Source organism: Schistocerca gregaria, chromosome 1 (assembly GCF_023897955.1).
Source record: "Schistocerca gregaria isolate iqSchGreg1 chromosome 1, iqSchGreg1.2, whole genome shotgun sequence".
NCBI lineage: Eukaryota > Metazoa > Arthropoda > Insecta > Orthoptera > Acrididae > Schistocerca > Schistocerca gregaria.
This window is the reverse complement of record NC_064920.1, coordinates 491,642,266-491,666,650: the sequence shown is the minus strand read 5'-3', so window position 1 is coordinate 491,666,650 and position 24,385 is coordinate 491,642,266. Positions and strand designations below refer to the sequence as shown.

Sequence of the window (24,385 nt, the reverse complement as noted above, 5' to 3'; positions counted from 1 at the left end):
GCATTTACACGTTAACAGATGTTGCAAATACATCTACATCTACATTTATGCTCCGCAACCTACCCAACGGTGTGTGGCGGAGGGCACTTAACGTGCCACTGCCATTACCTCCCTTTCCTGTTCCAGTCGCGTATGGTTCGCGGGAAGAACGACTGCCGGAAAGCCTCCGTGGACGCTCGAATCTATTTAAAATTACATTCGTGATCTCCTCGGGAGGTATAAGTAGGGGGAAGCAATATATTCGATACCTCATCCAGAAACGTACCCTCTCTAAACCTGGACAGCAATCTACACCACGATGCAGAGCGCCTCTCTTGCAGAGTCTGCCACTTGAGTTTGCTAAACATCTCCGTAACGCTATCACGCTTACCAAATAACCCTGTGACGAAACGCGCCGCTCTTCTTTGGATCTTCTCTATCTCCTCTGTCAACCCGACCTGGTACGGATCCCATACTAATGAGCAATACTCAAGTATATGTCGAACGAGTGTTTTTTAAGCCACCTCCTTTGTCGATGGAGTACATTTTCTAAGTACCCTCCAAATGAATCTCAACCTGGCACCCGCCTTACCAACAATTAATTTTATATGATCATTCCACTTTAAGTCGTTCCGTACGCATACTCCCAAATATTTTGCAGAAGTAACTGCTACCAGTGTTTGTTCCGCTATCATATAATCATACAATAAAGTATCCTTCTTTCTATGTATTCGCAATACATTACATTTATCTACGTTAAGGGTCAGTTGCCACTCACTGCACCAAGTGCCTATCCGCTGCAGTTATGTTTTACGTACTCTTTTTCTACACCTGAAGTTGACTCACCTAGTCTATTTATTTATTGTTAATTCGTAAATTCCACACTCCAGTGAATTTATTGCAATTATTGTGGCTAGCACATAAAGAGACTCACACTAAAAAAATTTAAAGTATAAAAATAATTGTTTTAATACTGTGCTGCTGGCCCCCTTATAGTCGTAAATGAACTAGATGAAAATGTTTTGTAATGGCTTATTCGGCTGAATATTTGACGTAAATTATGTCAGTATCTATTTCAAATAGATCGCTTTGAGAAAGAACCTGTTATTTATGACAGAGGAGATAGGTCACTCACATAACTGATCATAGAAAGAATTGTAACCGGCATGTTACAAGACGTGGTCAGTTATTTGATTTCACGGTGTACTGAGATGCTTTACGACAAATAAATACGAAGATGTTTGAAATACCTTCATCAACAGTGTACGGCTAAACAGTTAGTAAGATTATCGTAAGTTTCATTTTGATTCTGATTATATGGAAAGTATTATATTCGAATTAAGTATAAGAGGATCTGAAATGAATACGAGACAGATGGAAAAAATAAGTGAAATGTTTATTACTGCAAAATGATTAGCCATAACTGTTAACACATTTACGCCACTGTGAGAGAAGACGACCAGTGCCGTCATAGAAAAATGTTTGACATTGCTATGGAACCGTGACTGTATCCAGGCTCGCAGCTGTTCCTCCAAAGCAAATACGCTACTGGCCATTATCATTGTTATGCCACGAAGATGACGTGCTACAGACGTGAAATTTAAACGACAGGTAGAAGATGCTGTGATATGCAAATGATTAGCTTTTCAGAGCGTTCACACAAGGTTGGCGGTGGTGGCGACACCTACAACTTGCTGACATGAGGAAAGTTTCCAACCGATTTCTCATACAGAAACAGCAGTTGACCGGTGTTACGTGGTGAAACGTTGTTGTGATGCCTTGTGTAAGGAGGAGAAACCATCACGTTTCCGACTTTGATAAAGGTCGGATTGTAGCCTATCGCGATTGCGGTTTATCGTATCGCTACATTGCTGCTCGCGTTGGTCCAGATCCTATGACTGAGAGCAGAATATGGAATCCGTTGATTCAGGAGGGTAACACGGAACGCCATGCTGGATCCCAACGGCCTCGTATCACTAGCAGTCGAGATGACATGCATCTTATCCGCATGGCTGTAACGGATCGTGCAGCCACGTCTCGATCCCTGAGTCAACAGATGGGGACGTTTGCAAGACAACAACCATCTGCACGTACAGTTCGACGTCGTTTTTCAGGAGCATGGACTATCAGCTCGGAGACCACGTCTGCATCACTGACAGGAGCGCCTGCAATGGTGTACTCAGCGACAAACCTGGGTGCACGAATGGCAAAAAGTCATATTTTCGGATTAATTCAGCTTCTGTTTACAGCATCATGATGGTCGCATTCGTGTTTGGTGACATCGCGGTGAACGCACATTGTAAGCGTGTATTCGTCATCGCCATACTGGCGTATCACCAAGCGTGATGGTACGGTGTGCCATTGGTTACACGTCTCGGTCACCTCTTGTTCGCTTTGACGGCACTTTGACCAGTGGACGTTATAATTCAGATATGTTACGACCCGTGGCTCTACCCTTCATTCGATCCCTGCGAAACCCTACATTTCAGCAGGATAATGCACAACCGCATGTTGCAGGTCCTGTACGGGCCTTTCTGGATATAGAAACGTTCGACTGCTGCCCTGGCCAGCACATTCTCCAGATCCATCATCAATTGAAAACGTCTGGTCAATGGTGGCCGAGCAACTGGCTCTTCACAATACGCCAGTCAATACTCTTGATGAATTGTGATAAGGTGTTGAAGCTGCATGGGCAGCTGTACCTGTACACGCCATCCAAGCTCTGTTTGACTCAATGCCCTGGCGTATCAAGGCCGTTATTACGGCCAGAGGTGGTTGTTCTGGGTACTGATTTCTCAGTATCTATGCACCCAAATTGTGTGAAATTGTAATCACATGTCAGTTCTAGTTTAATATATTTGTCCAATAAATAACCTTTTATCATCTGCATTTCTTCTTGGTGTAGAAGTTTTAATGGCCAGTAGTGTAGACGGAGCCGCTTGTCTTTCTCTTTTCTCAGGAAGTCGCGTCAGAGAGATCGGGACTTTCTGGAGGATGTGTAAGGGCTTCCCAGCGAAACTTCTGCAGCGTAGTCTAAACAGGCACGGCATGTCGGAGACAGTTATGGTGACCTACCTGTCTCTGTGACTACAAGAGTCTGCTGCTCACTGGCGTTATGGATACGGCACGACACAGAGCTACGGGGACACTTCGCAGATACTGAAGAGTACCATCAACTCCAAACGCCCAGGAATATTGACAGACGGCATCCTTCTGTTGCAGTATAATGCCCACCCATATTCTGCTTCTCTGCAGAACTTTCGCTGGAAACCTCTCATACATCCTCCATATAGTCCCGATTTCTCCCCCTTGATACTTCCATATTTTTGGAGCTCTGAAAGGATGACTTGCTTCGGACAGAGAGATGCGCGCCTGTGTACAATAATACTTCCGAAGGCTACCGAAAATATGTTTCCCTGAAGGCACTAACTGTCTTGTCTCACAGTTGGGTAAATGTATTATGGTGATTACTTTTGAAATAATAAATGCTAATGAGACATACTGAAAAAGAAGTAGGTGATCATTTTGACTATGCATTACGCGAATGAAATGAGCTCCGTTGTTAGATGCCTTTTTTATCTTGCATCCGACTGCCGAACGCATTTGGTTACAGTTACCCTTTTTTTTAACTTCAGCTTATGGTTATTGCGTAGAACTTGGATCTCAACTTTCCGTTCTTTTTTTAATTTGTTTTTCATGGCGACGTCAATAAATGTTGTCGAGTCTTTCCATGATTTCAGTTCTTTTTATTTCTTAATATCATCAGTTCATGAAAATGTAAGTTGTATTTTATACAGTTACATAGTAATAGTGGATTATAAGTTTTAATCTGAAAATTAGTCCGCAATACCGTTTTGGTCGATTAGCTGTGACAGAATTTCCTCACCCACTCCGCACGTAACCCCAACCACGGGGGTAACAATCGATAGCAGCCATTCCTTTTTGTAGAACCTGTTGAAGTGGGCTGCTTCTGTGTTTGCAGCGCTGTGTAGTGCTTTGCATTGGATCTCTGACTGCGCTTTCTTTGTAAGACACTCTGTGGCTGGTTTGACTCGTTGTTGGAAGTTAATCAATAAAGGATCAAATGCTCTAACTTCTGAGGTCATCAGTCCCCTAGAACTTAGAACTACTTAAACCTAACTAAACTAAGGACATCACACACCTCCATGCCCGAGGCAGGATTCGAACCTGTGACCGTAGCAGTCGCGCCGTTCCGAACTGAAGGGCCGAGAACCGTTCGGCTACCGCAGCCGGCTTGGAAATTAATCGCCAGTAGTGGTGAGCAGTTGGAAGTTGGAAGTTGGTCGCCAGCAGAGATGGAAGTACTGTTGGGCCGTTGGGGGTGAACAGTCAGCAGTGATTGATGTTAAATGTGAGAGTTAGCATTGATGGAGGGTAGAGGTCTGAAGTGTTAGCGAACACTAACGATCTGAAATTATCTGACTTGGAGATTGAAAATTATTCATGATTAATATCTTTTTAGTGGAAGTCAATGACGATTTATATTCGTGTTTGAACTGGATGTCACATTATTAAGGTAAAAAATACATTTGGTTTACAACAAAATCTTTCCTTTGCTAACTACATGCCTATTAGTAGTTAGTGGCTTTAGTAGTTAGAATATTTTATTTAGCTTGCAGTATTGACGCTCGATGTATTGCAGTTGTTCGCGTAATAAAGATTTTTGTGATGCAAGTGCTTAATGAAATGTGTAGGTTATTGTCAGAATTGCTTCTTATTCAGGGCCATTCTTTTTTATTAATTATTTGAAGTCAGGTGTGTTTTTATATAGCATGAGCAGTCACATTGCGTTGCGCTAGAATACTGTGGGTCAGTGTTGACATGATAACAAAAAGCAAAGAGAAAGTAGGCACAGTACGTTCAGTTTTAGTCAGCTGTTTCAGAATCAAATAACGTAGAAGTTTCGTCTTCTCAGTCATTCTGAAATTTAAGTACAGACACACATTTAAATAAAGAAGTTTCACTGTCAGCTGTTCGCAGTCTCGCGAACTTCGCGAATAAGACGAAAGACAAGCAGAAATAGGAGAGGGGTCTAGGTAAGTGCGTATCACAGGCTTGGCCGCAGAGTTTCGCGGCTAAGGACAGCGACAGTGTTTGCTGTCACTGGCAGTGGCACAGCCCGTGGCATTCCGAGAGCGGGCCGCAAGCCATGACTCAGGGCCAGAGTATTGCTGCTGCGCATCCGGAGTCCACCTCACCAAGCGTGTTCGTTCTCGCAATCCATGAAAGAAAATCCCAGCGGCTTTGTTTTAGTTTTCCTGCGGAGAGAAACAACCCTGTGTATGAATTCTCAGGATATCAAGAGGGTCCTGAGCTGTAATTAATAGTTCCTTACTTGTATATCCCCGACTCTTTAAGGGATCTAATTCCCATGTATAAAACAGCTTCAAACTTCTAATTAAATTATGACAAACTGCCTACTGGCTTCTGTCTCAGGTTCTTCGGCCGACGTTCATCTAATGATTTTACTGACGTCAGTAAAATTATTAGTTGATCGTCGGCCGAAGAACCAGAGACAGAAGCCAATAGGCAGTTAGTCAACCAGTGGCCACGAAAGTATCAAATTACGTTGAAACTTTGTTTGGACCCGCTAAGTGCTGTCATTATCGAACAATGGAACAATGGGTGAGTAAAGTCTGGGTAATAGCCGCTCTATTTTGAGTAAAAAGTAGTTTCTCACTCATCTCAATGCGAGGCCCACGAGACAGGCCGTGGGGCGTACATCTAAAAGGTACGCCTGAGATCGCTAGGTAGCTCGGCTTAGCAGAAGAAATTCGTTCTGCACCTGTTAACACGTAATTCAATATTTACGTACAAACGAGAAATTTTAACTTCTCCAGAAATTAATTATTATGGAGTCTTACTTTTTTTAGCGCTACACCGACCGGGAGTACTCAGGTCTACTAATAATTTGTTACTGCTGTAATGGGTACAGCACAACTACACTGATCAGCCAGAACATTATGACCATCAACTTGCCATCGATATAAACCCGACCAAGTGATTGCAGCGTCACCTGGCGAGGAATGAAAGCTTGACAGACACATGCACAGCGCATGTAGTATCAGTGAGCGTGCTCTCAGGCCGGCCGCTGTGACAGAGCTTCGGTCCGGAACCGTGCTGCTGCTGCCGTCGCAGGTTCGAATCCTGCCTCGGGCATGGATGTGTGTGGTGTCCTTAGGTTAGTTAGGTTCAAGTAGTACTAAGTCTAGGGGACTGATAGCCTGAGCTGTTAAGTCCCATAGTGCTTTGAGCCATTTGAATTTTGTGCTCTCAGTGTGTAGAATGCGGAAGATGTGTGATCTGTTTGACCAAAGGCACATTGTGATGCCTCAGAAGCTCGGTGCAAGAATTTCGCAAACCACACTAAGTGTCCGGCGTCCAAGGAGCGCTTAAACACATGTATTGCATACGTCCAGACATCGGGGGATTGGGCAGCCACCCATTATCACAGGTATCTGACGCCGTAGTCTGGACAGACTGTGAAGCAGGACAGGCGACGAGCTGTGGAGGAGGTAACATCATATCTTAATGCTGGGCAGTGTACAATCACACAGCGCACCAAACAATCCTACAGATAGCCCTCCGCAGCGGACGACCCGTGCATATGCCAACCACGATATTGGTAACTACGTCAGAAATGGGCAAGTGATCATCGTCATTGGACATTGGCTCTGTGGCAGAGTACTGCATTGTCTGATGAATCCCGACACCCTCTTCATCGTACCCAATGGAGGGTGCGAATTCGTCGTCTTCCAGGCCAACAGGTCCTTGACACCTGTATTGCAAGATGGTGAGAACCTGGCGGCGGCTCCATTATGCTCTGGGAAACATTCACGTGGGGGAATGAAGCTCGTGCAACACACCATGATGGCAGAGGAGTCTCGTACACTGGCTGCAGACTACGTACACCACACACCTATGTACACAGACTAGGTACACTACGTACACGTACGTACACGTACGTACACACCACACCACACACCACAGCCAGGAGTGTGATGGAGTGGCTCAAGGAACACAGTAGCGAGTTCTTATTGACGTGCTGCTCCCCCATGCCCCAAGCTCGCCAGATCTGAACCCGATAGAACACATCTGGGATGTGATTGAACGTGGCATCAGAGCTCATCGCTCCCCTGCCCGGAATTTCTGGGAATGAGGTGAATTGTGTGTGCAGGTGTGGTGCCAGCTCCCTCCAGCGATCTGCTGTCGCCTCATTGCTTCCACGCCACGACGCGTCGCCGCTGTTATCCGTGCCACAGACTGACATATGGCCTTTAGGTATGTAATCATAATCAGTGTAAAATCATGCCAAAATGCTCACCGGTTAGGTGAGACTGCACATTCTCTATGAAATAAAGTCTGTTAAGCAGAAGAGACGAAATGTAATATACTAGCCATTATACCATTTATGTCGAGCATAGAGCTTAAATTACAGCACACTGCAAAGCTATGTTTTTGTTGCAGCAATCAGTAAGTCTCTATAATACCAGATTCCAGTTGCGGGGGCTTAGAAACATAGTTTCTCTGCTGAGCTGAGTGAACAAGTGAGTTCAGGCTTATCTTCGTGACGGACGCGCCGCGGCCTGTCTTTCTTGTAGCCCTCTATCTCAATGTTTATGACGTCACATCTCTTGCACTAAGTATCGATCAGTTACATAAATTTTTAAGTACAAGTGATAGGCGTACATACTGTCTAAAAACTGCGCTGCGAATAGAGCTGGTAGTAAATAAATAAGAAATTGAAACGTCATGCCAGGTGCGGCGGTGTTACTGCAGGAACAGCGAAAGTATAGTAAGCGATATTTCTTTTCTTTTCTTTGCAGGAGGTGTCAGAGAGAAAAAGATTCGTAATAGTTTGAAATTGCGTGTAATGTCTGCTGCAGATCACTAAGTGTTCTCATTCTCAAATATTGGATGCATATTACGTGGGTATTTGTTGCTGTGAGTTATCCAGTAGTAGGCCTATCGCACTTAATGTAACTAACATAAACCTCTTAACGAATAGAGTACGACACCGGTTAAAATTTGTAAAGTCAGCCAATAATGATATGAAATTATGAAAATCAAAATTTTTGTTGCCCCTGCAAGCTTTTAGATAGGCATCCTATAACTAGAATCACTCTCCGTTAACCACGAAACATGAACCAGGTTAACAGTTTAGTTGTATAGATACTGTGACGGTACAGAAGTCAGCATAAGTTATATTTGGGGTTTTCTGCTTCAGGTTAACCTCTTTTCTTTAGCGTTATTGCTATTTTTGAAGAATCTGCCGACGAAGAAATCTGGTTTATTCAGAAGTTATCGTACAAATAGTGTTCAGCCATGAGGGGTAATTACTTCCCGAAGAGATAACGTCACTCTTCACAATATAAATCGGTATGGGACATATTTATGAAACACCAAACTTAGATCGAGAGGGAAAGATGCATCCATCGGAAACAACTTCGAATTGCAACTGCTGGTTAGGTTTTGTTTCTTCTTCTACGATAGAAGAATTACCAAAAGGTTGAGAAAACACTAATATTTGTAAGAATTGGAGATTAATGGTCAGCCACAACATAAACTATAGCTAGATAAAAATTTTCTGTATTTTTATGTCTGTAAGTTTCTCTTTTTAATTCCACACTCTTTTACATTTGTTTATGTTTATTAGCAGATGGTTTCAATAACAAGGTGACTGTCGGCCATGTCTGCTTCTCCACCCACCACCGGTATGAAACCACTCGCCGACACATCCCTAAGAACACCACCTACAAAACACACATTTCAATTGTTTGCAGTTCGTTCCATTGCATACTGTTCTGTTTTAATATCTTCAATTAGCTGTTCACGTTTGTGTGCGTGTAGGTAAATAGTACGGCGCTACCAGCACACGAAGATGGTTCACATACACCCACTAACAAATAGACTCTTAGTTTTTCCTGATTATAGATATGTAAAGTTATTGCAGAGTTACTGAGTTTATTGATATCGAAACACTTTAAATAAGTCCTCTTCCAGTTCTAAATTTCCTGCCCTCCTGATGTGTAAGGTTAGCCGTAGAAAACATTTCTCTGAGACTGGGTAATAATTCCTAACGAACAGACAGAGTAGTAGTTCATGCCAATTGCTACGCTCTACAATTTTATATTTTATCACGGCATGAAAACTGTCCATTGAGTTGTACCTTGTTATAAAGCCAGCCAGTCCCTTCCTTGATTAATACTTTTTTTTTTTTTTTTTTGAGTAGTCTGTAATAGGTCGTGTGAATAATCTGTGCATTACGGGGTGGAGGCTTATAAAGTGTAGTTATTGGTGTGTTACCTACCTCCTAAATTCATATGTAAGACAAATACAGCGTTCTTACAATGTTTTCTCCAGTGTCATCATGCACGACATTCTACAAATTACTGAGCAACTCATTCAACCTTTTTTATCATTGTTAATTGTTTCTATTGAAAAATTATCATCTACAGGCCCCTTTTCTTTCGTCATACTACTAATGGCATTTTACACACTTGCCGTTACTTCTGGAATGTTATTTCTGATTCGTCCAATGAATGTGTGGAAGCCTGGAAGTACAGCTCCGGCTGTTCGATAATAATTGTAATCTATAGGACCAATAATCTCTAAGAAGCAAAATTTCAACATTAATTTTATGACCTCTGGACCAAATAACGACTGTAAACCAAATATCACGCACAGACGGTAGAACAGAAGAATATTGTTAACGACTAAATAAACATCGGACACTCCACTCTTTTGAAGCTGACAACAGACGAGTGAATTTCAAAATACACTACATCTCAAGCTCTCGCCCGTCTTCCAACTGCGAAAACAAACATACTTCAGCAGGTCGTCAGAAGATACCAACAGACAACACACACCAGCCACTTTGAGCACAAACACATACAAAGAAAGAAAATACGAGAAAATATTGTGAAAGAGACGTACAATCACCAAATGCAGAGGACGCTTGAAACAACGAATATTTGGCAGCACTCAATACATAGTTTAGAATTTGAAAAGAGAAGAAATTCTACCTGATGAGAACAGTTGAGCTAGGAAAACAGCGACAATAGACTCCTGGCCATACAAAATCTAGAGAGGGCGTCACATGAAAGTCAAGGAATAATCCCAGCAAACTCTTACTCTGATCTATAGAAACCACGCACTTTTAAATTAGAAAACCGAGTAGATTTATGAACCCCGCTCATCCCAAATGAGCTAGTGTGTGTACCCCTCCTAATATGCATAAACGCTTACATAAAATTGGTTCTAGGCGCTTCAGTCGGGAACCGCGCGACCGCTACAATCGCACGTTCGAATCCTGCCTCGGGCATGGATGTGTGTGATGTCCTTCGGTTATTTAGCTTTAAGTAGTTCTAAGTTCTAGGGGACTGATGATCTCAGCAGTAAGTCCCATAGTGCTCAGAGCCATTTGAACCATTTTTTGGATCCATTCAGTCACTTTCTGCACCTCAGCTCTCAATCAAAAGTATTCTGAAGATTACTTTCTCTTTATGGATAAGGCATTTCTCGTAGTTACGCAACCAGCACAGGTATGTTCGCATTAGTATATTTTGATTCTCAACCTGTGAAGGTGGAAGTCAGACTATCAACAGATAGCGTCATCTGGTGTCCCTCTGAGGTCTACGAACAAACAAAACAAATTCGTTTGTAGCGCGCATAATCACATGAAATGTGCTGCATGTTGTGGGTACACTTCTGTTAAACGTCTCGCTCGTTTTTGTAAGTTTGGGACTCATCGATCCCTTCAAACTGACGGTTCTTTGTTCATAAAAACCCAAATTTTCACGCAGTAAATGTTTGTTCTCGTGCAACTAACGTAACGGACATCTTGGACTGCAACACAGAATTTGCTTAACAGCGTGAGTCTCTAACTTAAGTGTATCAGCTCTCATCGAGTGATCAAAATTATCTCTTTTTGTTTCCTGTTAAGAAACTATGACTAAATTTACTAACAATTATGAAAAGTTAGGACAACCTCTTATCTGCAGTAGCATAAAATATTTTGTGTGGGTTACTTCCATGTATCAATTACACGAAATCTGAAACGAGGCCACAGCTAGACATAGCTCGGACAGTTTCTCTAACACGTAAGACTGTCGTGTGGCCGCCGGAGGCCACGGCTAAGCCCCACGTGACGCCGTGTGTCTGTCCTGGACTGGCTGTGAAACACCCATCGCAAGGATATGCGAGTTACCGTGTTAAGATGCGTTTAAAGCAACTGAGGAGTCTGTCGATGTGTGAAACCAAAACTACAATATTACAAGTAACTAGCGTCAGCTAAAACATATTGTTACTCAAATAACTGACTGTAGCTGAATGATAATACTTAAATCAATGCTTATTGGCTAAAGCATATATTAAATGTATCGGCAACTTTCCAAATGCGAGTATCTTTCCTTGACAAAAAGTATTTGAGATAAAATTCAACCATTTCATACGCGAGGTGTTTTTGGAAAGTAAGAAACGATTGGTTGTGAGGTGGAAACCATAGTGAAAATCCGATGAAGCATTGGGCCTCTATTATGCCTCTAGATAGAGACCCGTCACTCTTCTCAGACCTGACTGCACAGCGAGTGGATAAAGATGCCTAGAAAATAGTGTCTCCCGACAAGAACGGGCTGCTGCCGCGAAATTTCGCCCAATTTCAAGCAACCCTGCATGAAGTGACTGTCATGTATTTCCTTTTTCATGACTGTTCTAAGCCACTCTTGGAGCGTTTTCGATGGGAAATGTTTGATCATCCATGGTACAGCGCGGACTTTGCTTCCTCCGATTTTCATCCCTGCTCAAATGAACTGCTGGCTGTGAAGACAACATTCTGACACAGTCAAAGAGCTGCAGTAGAGCGTAGAATATCGTCGGAGAGCACAGGAGGCTGCCTTCTATGACAGGTGTATCAGGAAGTTAGTCCACCTCTACGACAGATGTCTAAGTTAAAGGGGCAGCTATGAGGAGAAGTAGCTGGAAGGTGTAGCTGTTACAAATAAAACAGGTTTGATTTTCATCGTGGTTTCCATTTCGCTACGATCGTTTCTTACTTTCCGAATAACTCATGTAAGGGGCAGTCAAATGAAAACCAAACAGCCGCCATAGATGGACCATCGAATGGTTACATTCAAATGTAATCACCACACGCGTTTATCCCACTGGGACAGGAGACGATCAATTACAGTTTCATAGAATGTGGTCGGTCGCTGATGGATTCACAACCGCGCCTAATCCTGTATTTCATGAAACTGCCCCCACACATGTCTGTCTTAAAGTCGCCAAAGATGAGAAAATCCATTGTGAGAGATCCGGACGTTATGCAGGATGTTGCAATGTTTCCCGACGAAATCGCTGAACCACTCCCTTCCTCCGATTTGCATTGTGTGGGTGGACGTTGAACTACAACAGTGTGATTCACTCGACACTATTCCTAGGCGTCTCGACTTACCCACGTAGCTGTTTCAACTGTAGGAGGAGGTCATCATGATCTTACCAGAACTTGTGTGAATAGCTTTGGACGGGCCTGTGTTCGATTCCCGACTGGGTCTGAGATTTTCTCCGCTTAGGGACTGAGTGTGTGTTGTCTTCATCATCATTTCATCACCATCCGGTGCGCAGGTCGCCATATGAAGCGTCGAATGTAATAAGAGCTGCACCAAGGCGGCCGGACCTGCCCCGCAAGGGGCTTCCCAGTCAGTGACGTCAAACGCTCATTTCCATTTTACCTGCACAAAGCTAATTGCGTCATGTCGGATGACACGCTATGACTTGTTATTAAGGGTGTGATGGCAACACTAATACGAACCACATTACTGTGCATCAGATATGTTTTATTTGCGGTGAATGACAATAACAAATTACTTAACACTGTTGTTTTTATTGACACCTCACAACATTTCAAACATCAAATGCAGCAGAATAACTCTGGGCGACACGACATCAACAAAAATAAGTTATATAGGAGTTGTGGGTTTGGGTATCTATTAATGCGTACTGAATCGAAATCCAGAAAATAAATGTAAGTAGACCCCAATGTTACTAAAAACATTTTCTATTCCACTGCTATACGGTTATGAAGGTAGCTGACAGCAAAAACATTTTATGGAACGCTGACAATACCGGCATGGCGAAAAAATCAAAATGTGTATGTTATTGACGAATCTAATTCTGTAGATTTGCTTCTCATCCGTTCGTCTGTTTCATACAGATCTTCGAATGTACTCTGCAAGTCACATGGCGATGTGCGGGTGACAGTGAATCACTGATGTTGGTTCAGAAGCTCCGTGTTGCTTTTTTGGCGCTAAATGAATCGGTGAAGAAATACATAGCTTTTCATTATCATCCATAACTATAACTGTTAAGCATCCCAGAGTAATAAACAATGGTCCAAAATGGAAAATGCACACTACCGCCTTGATGCATCAATTGCATTTCCTTAAGACTTCCGGTGAGATCTCCCTATGGTGTAAACAATCAGTAATAGATTCTCCTCGTATTTAAGTATATTCTATATAGTATTAGTTGAAAACAGTCTTTGTTACAATTTTAGTTGTTTTATTTATCAACTACTCGTTTCCCCTTATTTAGGTATCTTCAGGCTGATCTCAATTTTGGTATTTCTTAGGTAGAGCCTTTAAACAATGTAGCTAAAGGTCATCGTCGAGTACATCAGGCCAACCAAGTTAACGAAGCCGTTGTTGGCCTGATCAGAGGAGAAATCCGGCACCTATCGTGCTGACGCAGTTGCAAAGCTATCGAGTTTTGTGTTTTTCTTAGTTTCTCCAAACTCATTGCGTCAAATGTCCTTTGAAAAAGACAAGGCCGATTTCCCTACTTATCCTTCCTCACGTATGCTACATCTCACATTACCATCGATGACATATTATCCTATGATTTCACTTCCTTCCTTTTTCTTTTTATATTTCTTCCAGCATTCCGGTGCAATTTTCTAACTTCGAATCTATCCTGTTTACTACTGGGTCGTTGTATATCAGCATCACGAAACGTTCTACGCTATCCACGAGATCGTACATCGCGATCAGTATTAGTTTTGTAACGTTCTTTTGGAGCAGGACTGCAATTACTTTCACAAGTAATGATTGTTTTCCGATGAGTACAGTGCACTGAATTATCTTTAGTCCAAAAACACAAAACAGTTACTTTATAAGTCGAAAGCAAGGACTCGTCGGAGGGAGAGTCGTTACGTGCCACTGGGTACCCCACATTTCATCACGGAGGCGGAGCAGCTGAAACATTTCACGTTCGACACAATTCTCTCTGTCAACGCTGGCCGTAGGTAAACAAATGCGGCAGCGAGATCTCGTTAACAAATCATAGCACGAGGTGTGATGACTACCACCTGGCGTTAGCAATGTGTGTTCAGCCACACTGTACTAAGCTGACCTTGGCGGTAGCAGAACGACGGAAAGCGACTTTTATACGTGGGCCCTTTATACATTTCAATGCTCTTAAATATGCCATGTCCTATGCGAGCTGCGTGAATTGTCATTTCACTTCTTTCAAGTTAGTGTCTCCTTATTTATCCACCTCTCCTGACTTTCTCCTAGGATTATGTTGTCATGTGACTTTTTTCTTATCTCTGACTTGTCCGTCACTGGAAGGAGCCCAGGTAATCGTTACGGGGACACCGTATTCTGTGAGATTTTGAGGTCTGGGGACAAGTACCGTGTGTCGAAAACGGCGTGAGAATGTTTTGAAAGTAAAAAACGCTTCGTAAAATATTTAAAAGAAATCAAGGCCGTGTTGGCAAAAAAATGTTGAATGAAATCAGAGTGGACGTAAGGAGAGCACTTGCGAGAAAATTCAGAAGTTTCAAATTTTGTCTCTACATATGATGGAAAAATTCTAAGATTTATGGGTTTAAACAACGTCAGCGAAGCGACTGAATTCATCTTTGCTGTCACTCGGTGGTTATTCTGGCACATAAAAAGAAGGCTAACACCGAGAAAGCCGAAATACTTAGTTCTGTTTCCGGAAATTGTTTCATTTCGAAAGATCGTGCTGGTAATACGGTTCAACATTGTCAACATCACTTGAACACAGAGACCGAAACTACTGAAATAAGTGACAACGGAATACGGTCCAAGCAGCTGCCTGAGGTTCGAGTCCTCCCTCTGGCATGGATGTGTGTGTGTGTGTGTGTGTGTGTGTGTTTTTTGTCAGAGTAAGTTAGTTTAAGATAGAGTAAGTAGTGTGTAAACCTAGGGACCGATGACCTCAGCAGTTTAGTTCCACAGAACTTACCACAAATTTCCAAAATTTCCAATAGAAAATTACCTAAATCCGCTCAAAACTCGTAACTATAAGCGTACACTAACTGGTCAAAAGCATACGGACACTTCTACGTAATGTGGAATTGACCACCAGGTGTCACAAGAGGCAGCTCTCCATGTGTAATGGGAGGCAGAGTTACTGTGTTGTTATCAAAGAAACAACAACTGCAGAATGGTGTGCCAGAGGATCTTGCTGGCGCCGAATGTCGACTACTCATTAGATGTCGCCTGAGTAGCAAATCCGTCAGGCCATATCAATCATTGGCAATACCCAACATAAAGAAACGTGACGTATTGTGAATAATTAGGCGGAAAGATACCTTGCTCCTGGATTATACGAGAAGTCATGAATCACAGGAGACAGTATCAACCGTTAAATACCTAGGATCATGTGTCTGGGGTGACATGAAGCACGACGAGCACATAAAAGTACGCTGTATAACACAATTAAACGATCAGTTTTCTTTGAAACCCGGTAACTGCCTCCAATGGCGACGTATAAGTTTGAAATTTGGTTCAACGGTGCCTACAACATACTCTGTAATGGTGCAAAAGCGTGGTGAATTATTACGTCAGCCTCGGGCTCGGTGAAGCTTCCAACAACAACAAAAAAGTTGACACATGCGATGAAAAGGCCACAGCTCAGACGTTCATGTTACATTGGCACCAAATTTGACCAAAATTCTGCCCAACACCACCGTGGACGTGTCATACGATCAGGAGGTTGTCACAGCTCCTCTTACCCACATTTCATCCCTTATTTTACCACCTCCGCAATGGAGTTCAGAACGGCGACTTTCTTGACAACCTTCGACGCTGCTGACAGCTTCCTGGACAGTTCCACCCTTCTTTCATGACATTGTGGGCCAGCAGTCCCATAGGACATGATCGCTGCCCTTGGAGTACACTACGACGACAGTTTTTTCTTTGGTGTACAGGGCAGAGCAACTACAGACCGTTACAAACAATTCAACGAAACTGAAATACGATCTAAAGCAACAAATAATGCAAATGTATTTTCAGCCCCCGTACTTCGCGCCCATCTTTGAGCCAATTTTCAAACTTACCTCGTAGCGCGAGACAATTACGCCGTTTCGAAAAAGTGGCTCTTTAATTGTGTTGCACAGTTCATTCAACAACTTCCCTTTGACATCAAATCTATTAGTAGAAAATGAAAACTTCTTAAAAAACAAAATGAAAGAATTTAATGTATAACGATTCATACTAAAGAGAGGAATTTCCGGATAGGTAATATGTATGCTTGTTCCACATTCATTAAATTATTTTAGATTGTGGTTGAAATCGAAATACAGTTATGTAAATAGTCAGTACGTTGCTATATTTTCACTGAGCATTTACAAAATATTCTCGGGTTTCACGCCGCATCAAGTGGTTAATTATCCTCGAGCTTTCGGCAGACCACTCCTCTGTCATTGTCAATGACAATGGCAGAGGTGATCTCTGCCGAAAGCTTGTGGGGAGTTAACCACTTGATGCGGCTTGAAACCCGAGACCACTTTATTAATGGATATCGACGCGAGATCACGCATTCGTACATGCATAATATTTGTAAATCAGCTGACAAGTGTACCTTATAACGATTTGTCGCAGATGACAGATGGGACACACAAATCATTAAACTAAACTAATGACAACTGCTCTATGGGGGTGAATGGCGTACTACCGTATTTTACGGGAAACTGTTATTCCTGAATCACCGCAACGACAATATTTGCAGCTGGTGGCGGCGTGGCCTTTCCTATGCACATGGAACTGTGTTACAGATTCTAATGTATTCCATTACTCTTGAACCTGACATACATGACTAGCATGCAGTCACCACATCACTGAGATGTGAAAAGCCTATTATTGCTCTCTATCGTCAAGCACATCTTGGAACCGATTACCGGTAGGACAATGTGCAGCTTCGTGTTGCACTCAAGCTTCAACGGTTCATGAATGATGAGTCAATGCCACAGCTTCCACAACCTGCACGTCCAGTGGTCCCTCACTCGTAAACAAGCCGAGAATATACCGAAACACCTCGTTTCGTGTTATACTGACTGTAGCTTTGAAGGACAAGTTCTGGATAAGCAATGAAACAGCACGGCCGAAGTCACTGCATAGTCACGGAATGTCTGTTGCGACTCGTGTACAAGCAGTTAGCGTTCATGGTCGATACAAAGTGCCATTATTGGTACTTCTGCGTCCCGCGCCGCTCCTGGGTAAGCCTCCCAGCCATTCTACAGGCATTCGGCGTAGCGCAGATCTGGAAGAGGCCTGGACCAACGTCAGCTTCAGTGGTTGTTCACTGAGGCTGCCCACATCAGGTGTACCACACAGCCATGTTCGTCATGGGTGCCAACGATGATATCATGACGCTCTGACAGCAACAAGCGATGACCGTGTGGTCTCCAGCAGCCGCAGCCGAATACACGAACCCAGAGCAGCTGTCTACATGGCGATGTAACTCGCAGGCCCCTAGGCTGCAAGATAGACTTGGCGTAACAGTCTTCAGAGAGTTCATTCTGCAACGAACAGTCAGTTCTCTTACACTCAGTCATTCGCCAGAGTTCGTCTGGAGCTAGAAACAGCCATTCTGGAACACCGCATACCATTAACAGCCTGCAATGATTGGAACCGCCACAGCCCATGACTTGTCTGCAGAATTAGAACCTGGCCAGGTGTATACTACTGGACGTGACAGTATGTACAGATCTCATGAGTAACCAGTGTTGGATATTAAAGTATTTGTTAATTACAATAAACAAGCGTTATTGTACATACATTAATTTATTGTTTTTAGCGATTCCGGAATTAAACATTGGCCTAGTTGTGGCAACGACCGGGACCGTCGGGTGTGGATGATAATGGAGAAACATAAATGTGATTATTGAAAAAAGTGCGACTATTTAGGGCAGTAGACCTGCTCTAAAACATTGAAAAAATATCGTATCTAATTTCATGAATTGGCCTATTGAAGAACTATCGTTAATTCTTTACTGTAACAGGAAGCAGAACACTGGTTAGTAATAGGCACACGGGTCAGAGACGGCCAACTGTGAATCTAATGTAATGAACGCCTGATTGCCGTTAATTCTAACTGATGATTCTCATTTCCATCATCGGTCGTTTAAAGAATCAATCGAGTCTAAGTCGTACTATTTCACATCAACAAGGAAAGACATTTATCTGGTGGCAAAGGTAAGTGCAAGGTGTAGGATAGATGGATAAATAGCTGTACGAAATAGAACGTCCTCTACAACAAACTCGGGTGGTTGAAACGCCCAGTTCTTACACATGTAGATGGTCATAACTGTTGTTACGTACTGCAGAAGAGAAGTAAAAGGTATTTTCAGTTTTAGTACTTTCAGTTTTACTAACAGCTGATTTTATATCAGGCAGTTGTACTCAAATCAAGCACACCTGGAGGTATTGTCGTCATTGTACTATCGGCTGCGTTAGCTTTACGTAGTTTACTCAAATCAGCGGCATCCAACTGATAGGAGTTGTTGTTGTTGTGGACTTCAGTCCTGAGACTGGTTTGATGCAGCTCTCCATGCTACTCTATCCTGTGCAAGCTTCTTCATCTCCCAGTACCTAATGCAACCTACATCCTTCTGAATATGCTTAGTGTAGTCATTTCTTTGTCTCCCTCTACGATTTTTACCCTCCACGCTGTCCTCTAATACTAAATTGTGATCCCTTGATGCCTCAGAACGTGCCCTAGCAACCGATCCCTTCTTCTGGTCAAGTTGTGCCACAAACCTCTCTTCCCACCAATCCTATTCAATACTTCCTCATTATCTATGTGATCTACCCATCTAAGCTTCAGCATTCTTCTGTAGCACCACATTTCGAAAGCTTCTATTCTCTTCTTGTCCAAACTATTTATCGTCCATGTTTCACTTGCATACATGGCTACACTCCATACAAATACTTTCAGAAATAACTTCTTGACACTTAAATCTATATTCGATGTTAACAAATTTCTCTTCAGAAACGCTTTCCTTGCCATTGCCAGTCTACATTTTATATCCTCTCTACTTCGACCATCATCAGTTGTTTTGCTCCCCAAATAGCAAAACGCCTTTACTACTTTAAGTGTTTCATTTCCTAATTCCCTCAGCACCACCCAACTTAACTCGACTACATTCCATTATCCTCGTTTTGCTTTTGTTGATATTCATCTTATATCCTCCTTTCAAGACACTATCCATTCCGTTCAATTGCTCTTCCAAGTCATTTGCTGTCTCTGACAGAAATAGGATGTCATCGGCGAACCTCAACATTTTTATTTCTTCTCCATGGATTTTAATACCTATTCCGAATTTTTCTTTTGTTTCCTTCACTGCTTGCTCAATATACAGACTGAATAACATCGGGGAGAGACTACAACCCTGTCTCACCCCCTTCCCAACCACTGCTTCCCTTTCATGTCCCTAGGATTATTACTACGTATTACCCCGTTTTCACCAGTTTGCTAATCGTTGACGTATAGTAACATTGTTGTTCTGACGAATTTGAAATCCTTTCCGACATCCGACCACTGAAATGACCAACTTCTGTATCATACATCTTGACTGATACTTTCTCATCTGAGCTGGTACTACAAATTCATAGACTTCGTAGTTCAGCGAGTTTTCTGCATGACGCAAGCACTGTTTGTACCGTTTGGTGGAAATCAGTATTTCTACATGAAGCACAGCCTGCAAAAGCCAGTTGCAGTACCGAAGTCAAGTAAAAGTTTTAGAATTGATCAGTCGATGCACTGTTGTTACTTTGTGGAGATTTAGTTGACGTTTGTGCACAGCTGCGCGAGGAGAAGATGCTGACAGCCAAATGTGAAGTGTTAAATGGTGCAACGATTTTATGAGGCTTCTTTCAAAGATCGTTCCTAGGCCGCCCACTTTATTGTTGATTAAAGCATCTGTCCGACTTGCGTCGTATTTATAATTCCTGCTGAAATATTAGAAAATGTGGAAGGTACACGCTTCTTTTGCATACTGAAAAAATCTGTCACCCTGTAAGAATAATGGAAACTGAAATCCCACAGTTCACACAACCAACCAACAGTAAGTTACCCCTAAACTAGAATACCATGAAAATAAAGTATAGTATGTGCCGATGCGAAACAATGTGGCACAGAGGAGGCATGTAAACCTCTCTTGTAAAAAATGTAGACATCGCCGGCGGGGAACGACCCGAACAGACACCATTACTGTAGTGGAAGCGCTTCCGTGCTACAAGACAAACACTGTAAATGAAAACAGCTTCCAGTCATTGTTATTTATTCTGTTGGTCCCAAATAGAGCCTTTGTCAGTTTCTAATCGAAAGGGCGATGTCAGTTTCTAAGCGAAAGGACGAAACATCTGAAGTCGATGTACTTCACGCGGCACGGATTTATTAGAAGAAGAATAAACGATTTTTGTCTCAATTTTATGAAGTACATCAGATGTAAAGCCTGACAAGTTAGAACACTTAGTCCGTTGTGGACGACGCAAACCACCGAAACGTGTGGCAGCACTCATGTGGCAACATAACTCCAAAAATTTATCAACCCAGTACTATAACTGCTGTTATGACCCACCCAGCAGAATATAAAATAATACTGTGGCCTGAAGATTAATTTCAGGGACTAAAACTGAGAGCCCTTTTCTGCATAAATGGAGGAACTAAGAATAGCTGGTTTTTGATTTTACATAATTATTTTTAAAATATTTTTTAAATAATAAAACATGTCTTTTCAAGCATTCGCGATGGCGTGAAGCCAATTTTCTAAAGTTAGCATCAAACATATAAAGGAAATAAATTTTCTGTTCAAATCCGCTATCATTGTGGGTGCCTTGTGAAAGTAACTGTCTAGACCTTTTATTAAAAGTCTTTACTTATATTACGTCCTTCCGTCCATCGCGCTCATCAGATATAAAACAAGTTCAGAACTTGCAAAATAAGACTCAGCGTCATTGTTAAAATTTATGTCTAACTGGGGAGTCCGTTAGACAAATGTTTTAACACTGTCACTGAACCTTGTGTAGTAAGCTCTAATTTTTTTTATTAATTTTTTGTATTTTACCTGATGATGCCAAAACGGCTTAACATAAATAAAGAAATTTATTTCACGATCCAGACGGTTTTAGTCACATAACGACAAACACGTAAAACAATGAGTTTTTCCTCTTCTTCCATGTGCGCTGATTGAAAAGGGATGCACCTTTCGTAATTACTAGATTTGTAACGAACTAGCTCATATGGCAATATTGCTTAACGTAACGATATATGTAAGACACAAATTAACTCTGGAAATACGAAACTACCAGTGTATTCATGCCTTGGCGTATACAAAATTAATTGTAATGACTGCGGAAAATTTTATATAGGCCAAAGAGGCAAAAAATATCCATATTAGATACCGAGAACATACCAGAAACAGTGGCACAACCCACATACAATACTTAACCATGTAAAAACTGAAAATCACAACATAGACCTGATTGAAAATTCGATTCAAATTCTCCACGTAACACCAAAAGGCCCAATATTGAACTTTCTGGAAGAGACAGAAATCTATATACATACCGACAAATATATATAAAAAATTAAACGAACAAACCAATTTAAAACATACCAACTATCTTGATAACTTCATTGCAGTTATTGACCACGAATAATTTCATAAAACGAACAACAGTATACAGCTGCAAAGATTTTACTATAACACAACTCCATAGATCTATAAAAACAAATCTCTAACCATGTAACATCGCTGACATAACTCCAAGCTGTCAAATTTACAAAATGTTAACAAGATCTTAACGATATTGGCCAACAAAGAAAAGATTCCTCTGCCGAGACATTAGTTAGCAAGTAATTTATAATTTTGGCTGTGCTTTGCCTTGCTTTGAAACGCACCAAGTAAGATATCTGACAGCACGAGCGTCAGCAACGTAATATGGAAGTAAGTCTTACGCCAAATGTACAAAATAATTATTTATTACGAAAACTCACAGATATATGATCTAAATACCGTATTATATGTTCCAGAGTGCTTGAAAATGGCCTTTTAGCCGAAATAGGCCTATAGCCAATGAAAATAAAGCCACAACAATAACAACTGCTACATAAAGCAGCGTTTTGGCTTTATGTACACATAATGTGCTTACAAGACATATATAACACTGCAGGCCCAGATAAATTTAAAACAGCAATCTTGGTTATCAAAAGGGGGCGTCGCCTGCAAAGGACACAGTGACCGTTAGGAGTTACTGTAAAGAAAAGCAGCCTCACGTGGAATACTAGAACCTCTCCGCCAACGAGCAGATCTTTACTCATTCCAGGTGGCAACACGTCTGAAGTTTAGAGCTACGATCAACACTATATTCGAGCACTTACTGCGAAACCGGTAATAAAATTCGTATTAATACACGGGTTGTGGTAGTATATCTTCACATAACATTGTTAGTTTCTCAAATTGGACACTCGATATCCCTCTTCCCACTATTATCGACGTCTAATTCCAATGTTGTAACTGCGTTTAGTTCCGTGTACATTTCATTCCAATGTTATAACTGCGTTTAAGTCTTTGGACTAAATCCACTACAATAAGTTGGCTACAAGGTCACTGTGAATTACCATCACTCCATGAAGAAAATTGAGATCCCAACACACTAATTTAATATTTAAAAATGGTTCAAATGGCTCTGAGCACTATGGGACTTAAGATCTATGGTCATCAGTCCCCTAGAACTTAGAACTACTTAAACCTAACTAACCTAAGGACATCACACACATCCATGCCCGAGGCAGGATTCGAACCTGCGACCGTAGTAGTCGCGCGGTTCCGGACAGAGCGCCTTAACCGCGAGACCACCGCTGCCGGCTTATTTAATATTTACTTCTTGGTCATTTCCGAAAGGTTTATATTCGAATTGTTGTCCACTGAGCTTTATATATGTGCTGTGTTGTACGGGGGCTACAGAAACTCCGTGTTGCGTGGGGTTGCAGCTACCTTTCAACAGTCAACAAACGCGGTTCGTACTAATTTTCACTAGCAGCGCGGCCATCAGCTGACGTCCATCGTACGGATTCATTACGCAGACGTGTTCCGCTGCCCTCACATGGCTTCTCACTTACCAGCCTTCTTGACGAGATTCTTGGCAAAGAGCACGGGAGGCGAAGTACGTCGCATGGCAACCGCATGAGCGCGTCCCGAACGTCGCCCGAGGATGACTGAGCGGGAAGCGCATATGGACCACCAGCGGCCAGCCGCAAGCTGAGCCACTGCCTCGGGTAGAGCTGGTGGGGATGGTGGAATGGGGGGAGGGGTCGCGGGAGGAGCGGGTGCCGACGACGCGGCCCACCTGGAGGCGCCAAGGCGGCCGGCAGTAACCCTTCATCAGCGGCGCCCGGCACACAGCAGCTGCCAGTACCGCTGCCGTGGCGACAGGTGCCGTCCGTTTCGTGACGGGAGTTATAGTGCTTCTTGGGCCATACACCGGTGCAATTCAAAGTCGATTTATCACGGCACCGTCCACATTTACACATAGTACTCACCGAAATGGCGATCCTTCTTTCGAAGGTTTGTAAGCCGCACTATTGTCTGCTACAGCGCACTATCTGACCAAAAGTATCCGGACCCACCATGATGTCACGAGAGGCGTCAGTGTAAAAGGAGGAGTGGGGTATTGATTGCCAGCAGTGGATGAATAACAGTAGAACGACTGGCGGGGAGAACCCAGTGGCTTCGGCGGACTAGGCTTGGACGTCACCAGCTGTCCAAGTCGACTATTACGAAGTGGAAACTGAGGGAACAACGGCAGCTAAACCAAGACCAGGCAGACCACATGTTCTGACGAACATGGAACATCGAGCCCTTCGGAGGGTAATTGGGAAAAAATATCGCGTGAAAACAGCCAAAGTAACCACTCGTAAGATCCAGAGTGCTACCAACGGTCCTGTAGTACAATGACTGTTCGTATCGAGTTAGAAGCTGAAATTTTAAATTGTGAATTTGAGAAACCTTTCACGCAGGAGGATCGTACAAACATACCGCCGTTTGCGTCTCGTACAGATTCCCGTATGGGAGACA

At 42.5% G+C, this 24,385-nt stretch overlaps 1 protein-coding gene across 5 annotated transcripts in view; it reads right to left on the bottom strand.

The window, feature by feature from the left end:
• The window catches only part of LOC126353886 (potassium voltage-gated channel subfamily H member 8), a 1,477,332-nt gene extending 1,453,788 nt beyond the window's left edge, over positions 1-23,544 (bottom strand). For 2 of the 5 annotated variants that reach the window (XM_050003113.1, XM_050003128.1), the window contains exon 1: positions 23,431-23,520. In XM_050003113.1, coding sequence (XP_049859070.1) covers positions 23,431-23,485 — 55 coding nt within the window. In that variant the 5' untranslated portion in view covers positions 23,486-23,520. Of the gene's footprint in view, positions 1-23,430 lie in introns of all 5 variants that reach the window. The other 3 variants (XM_050003094.1, XM_050003103.1, XM_050003121.1) reach the window with 3 other exon arrangements.
• Positions 23,545-24,385: the final 841 nt, after the last annotated feature.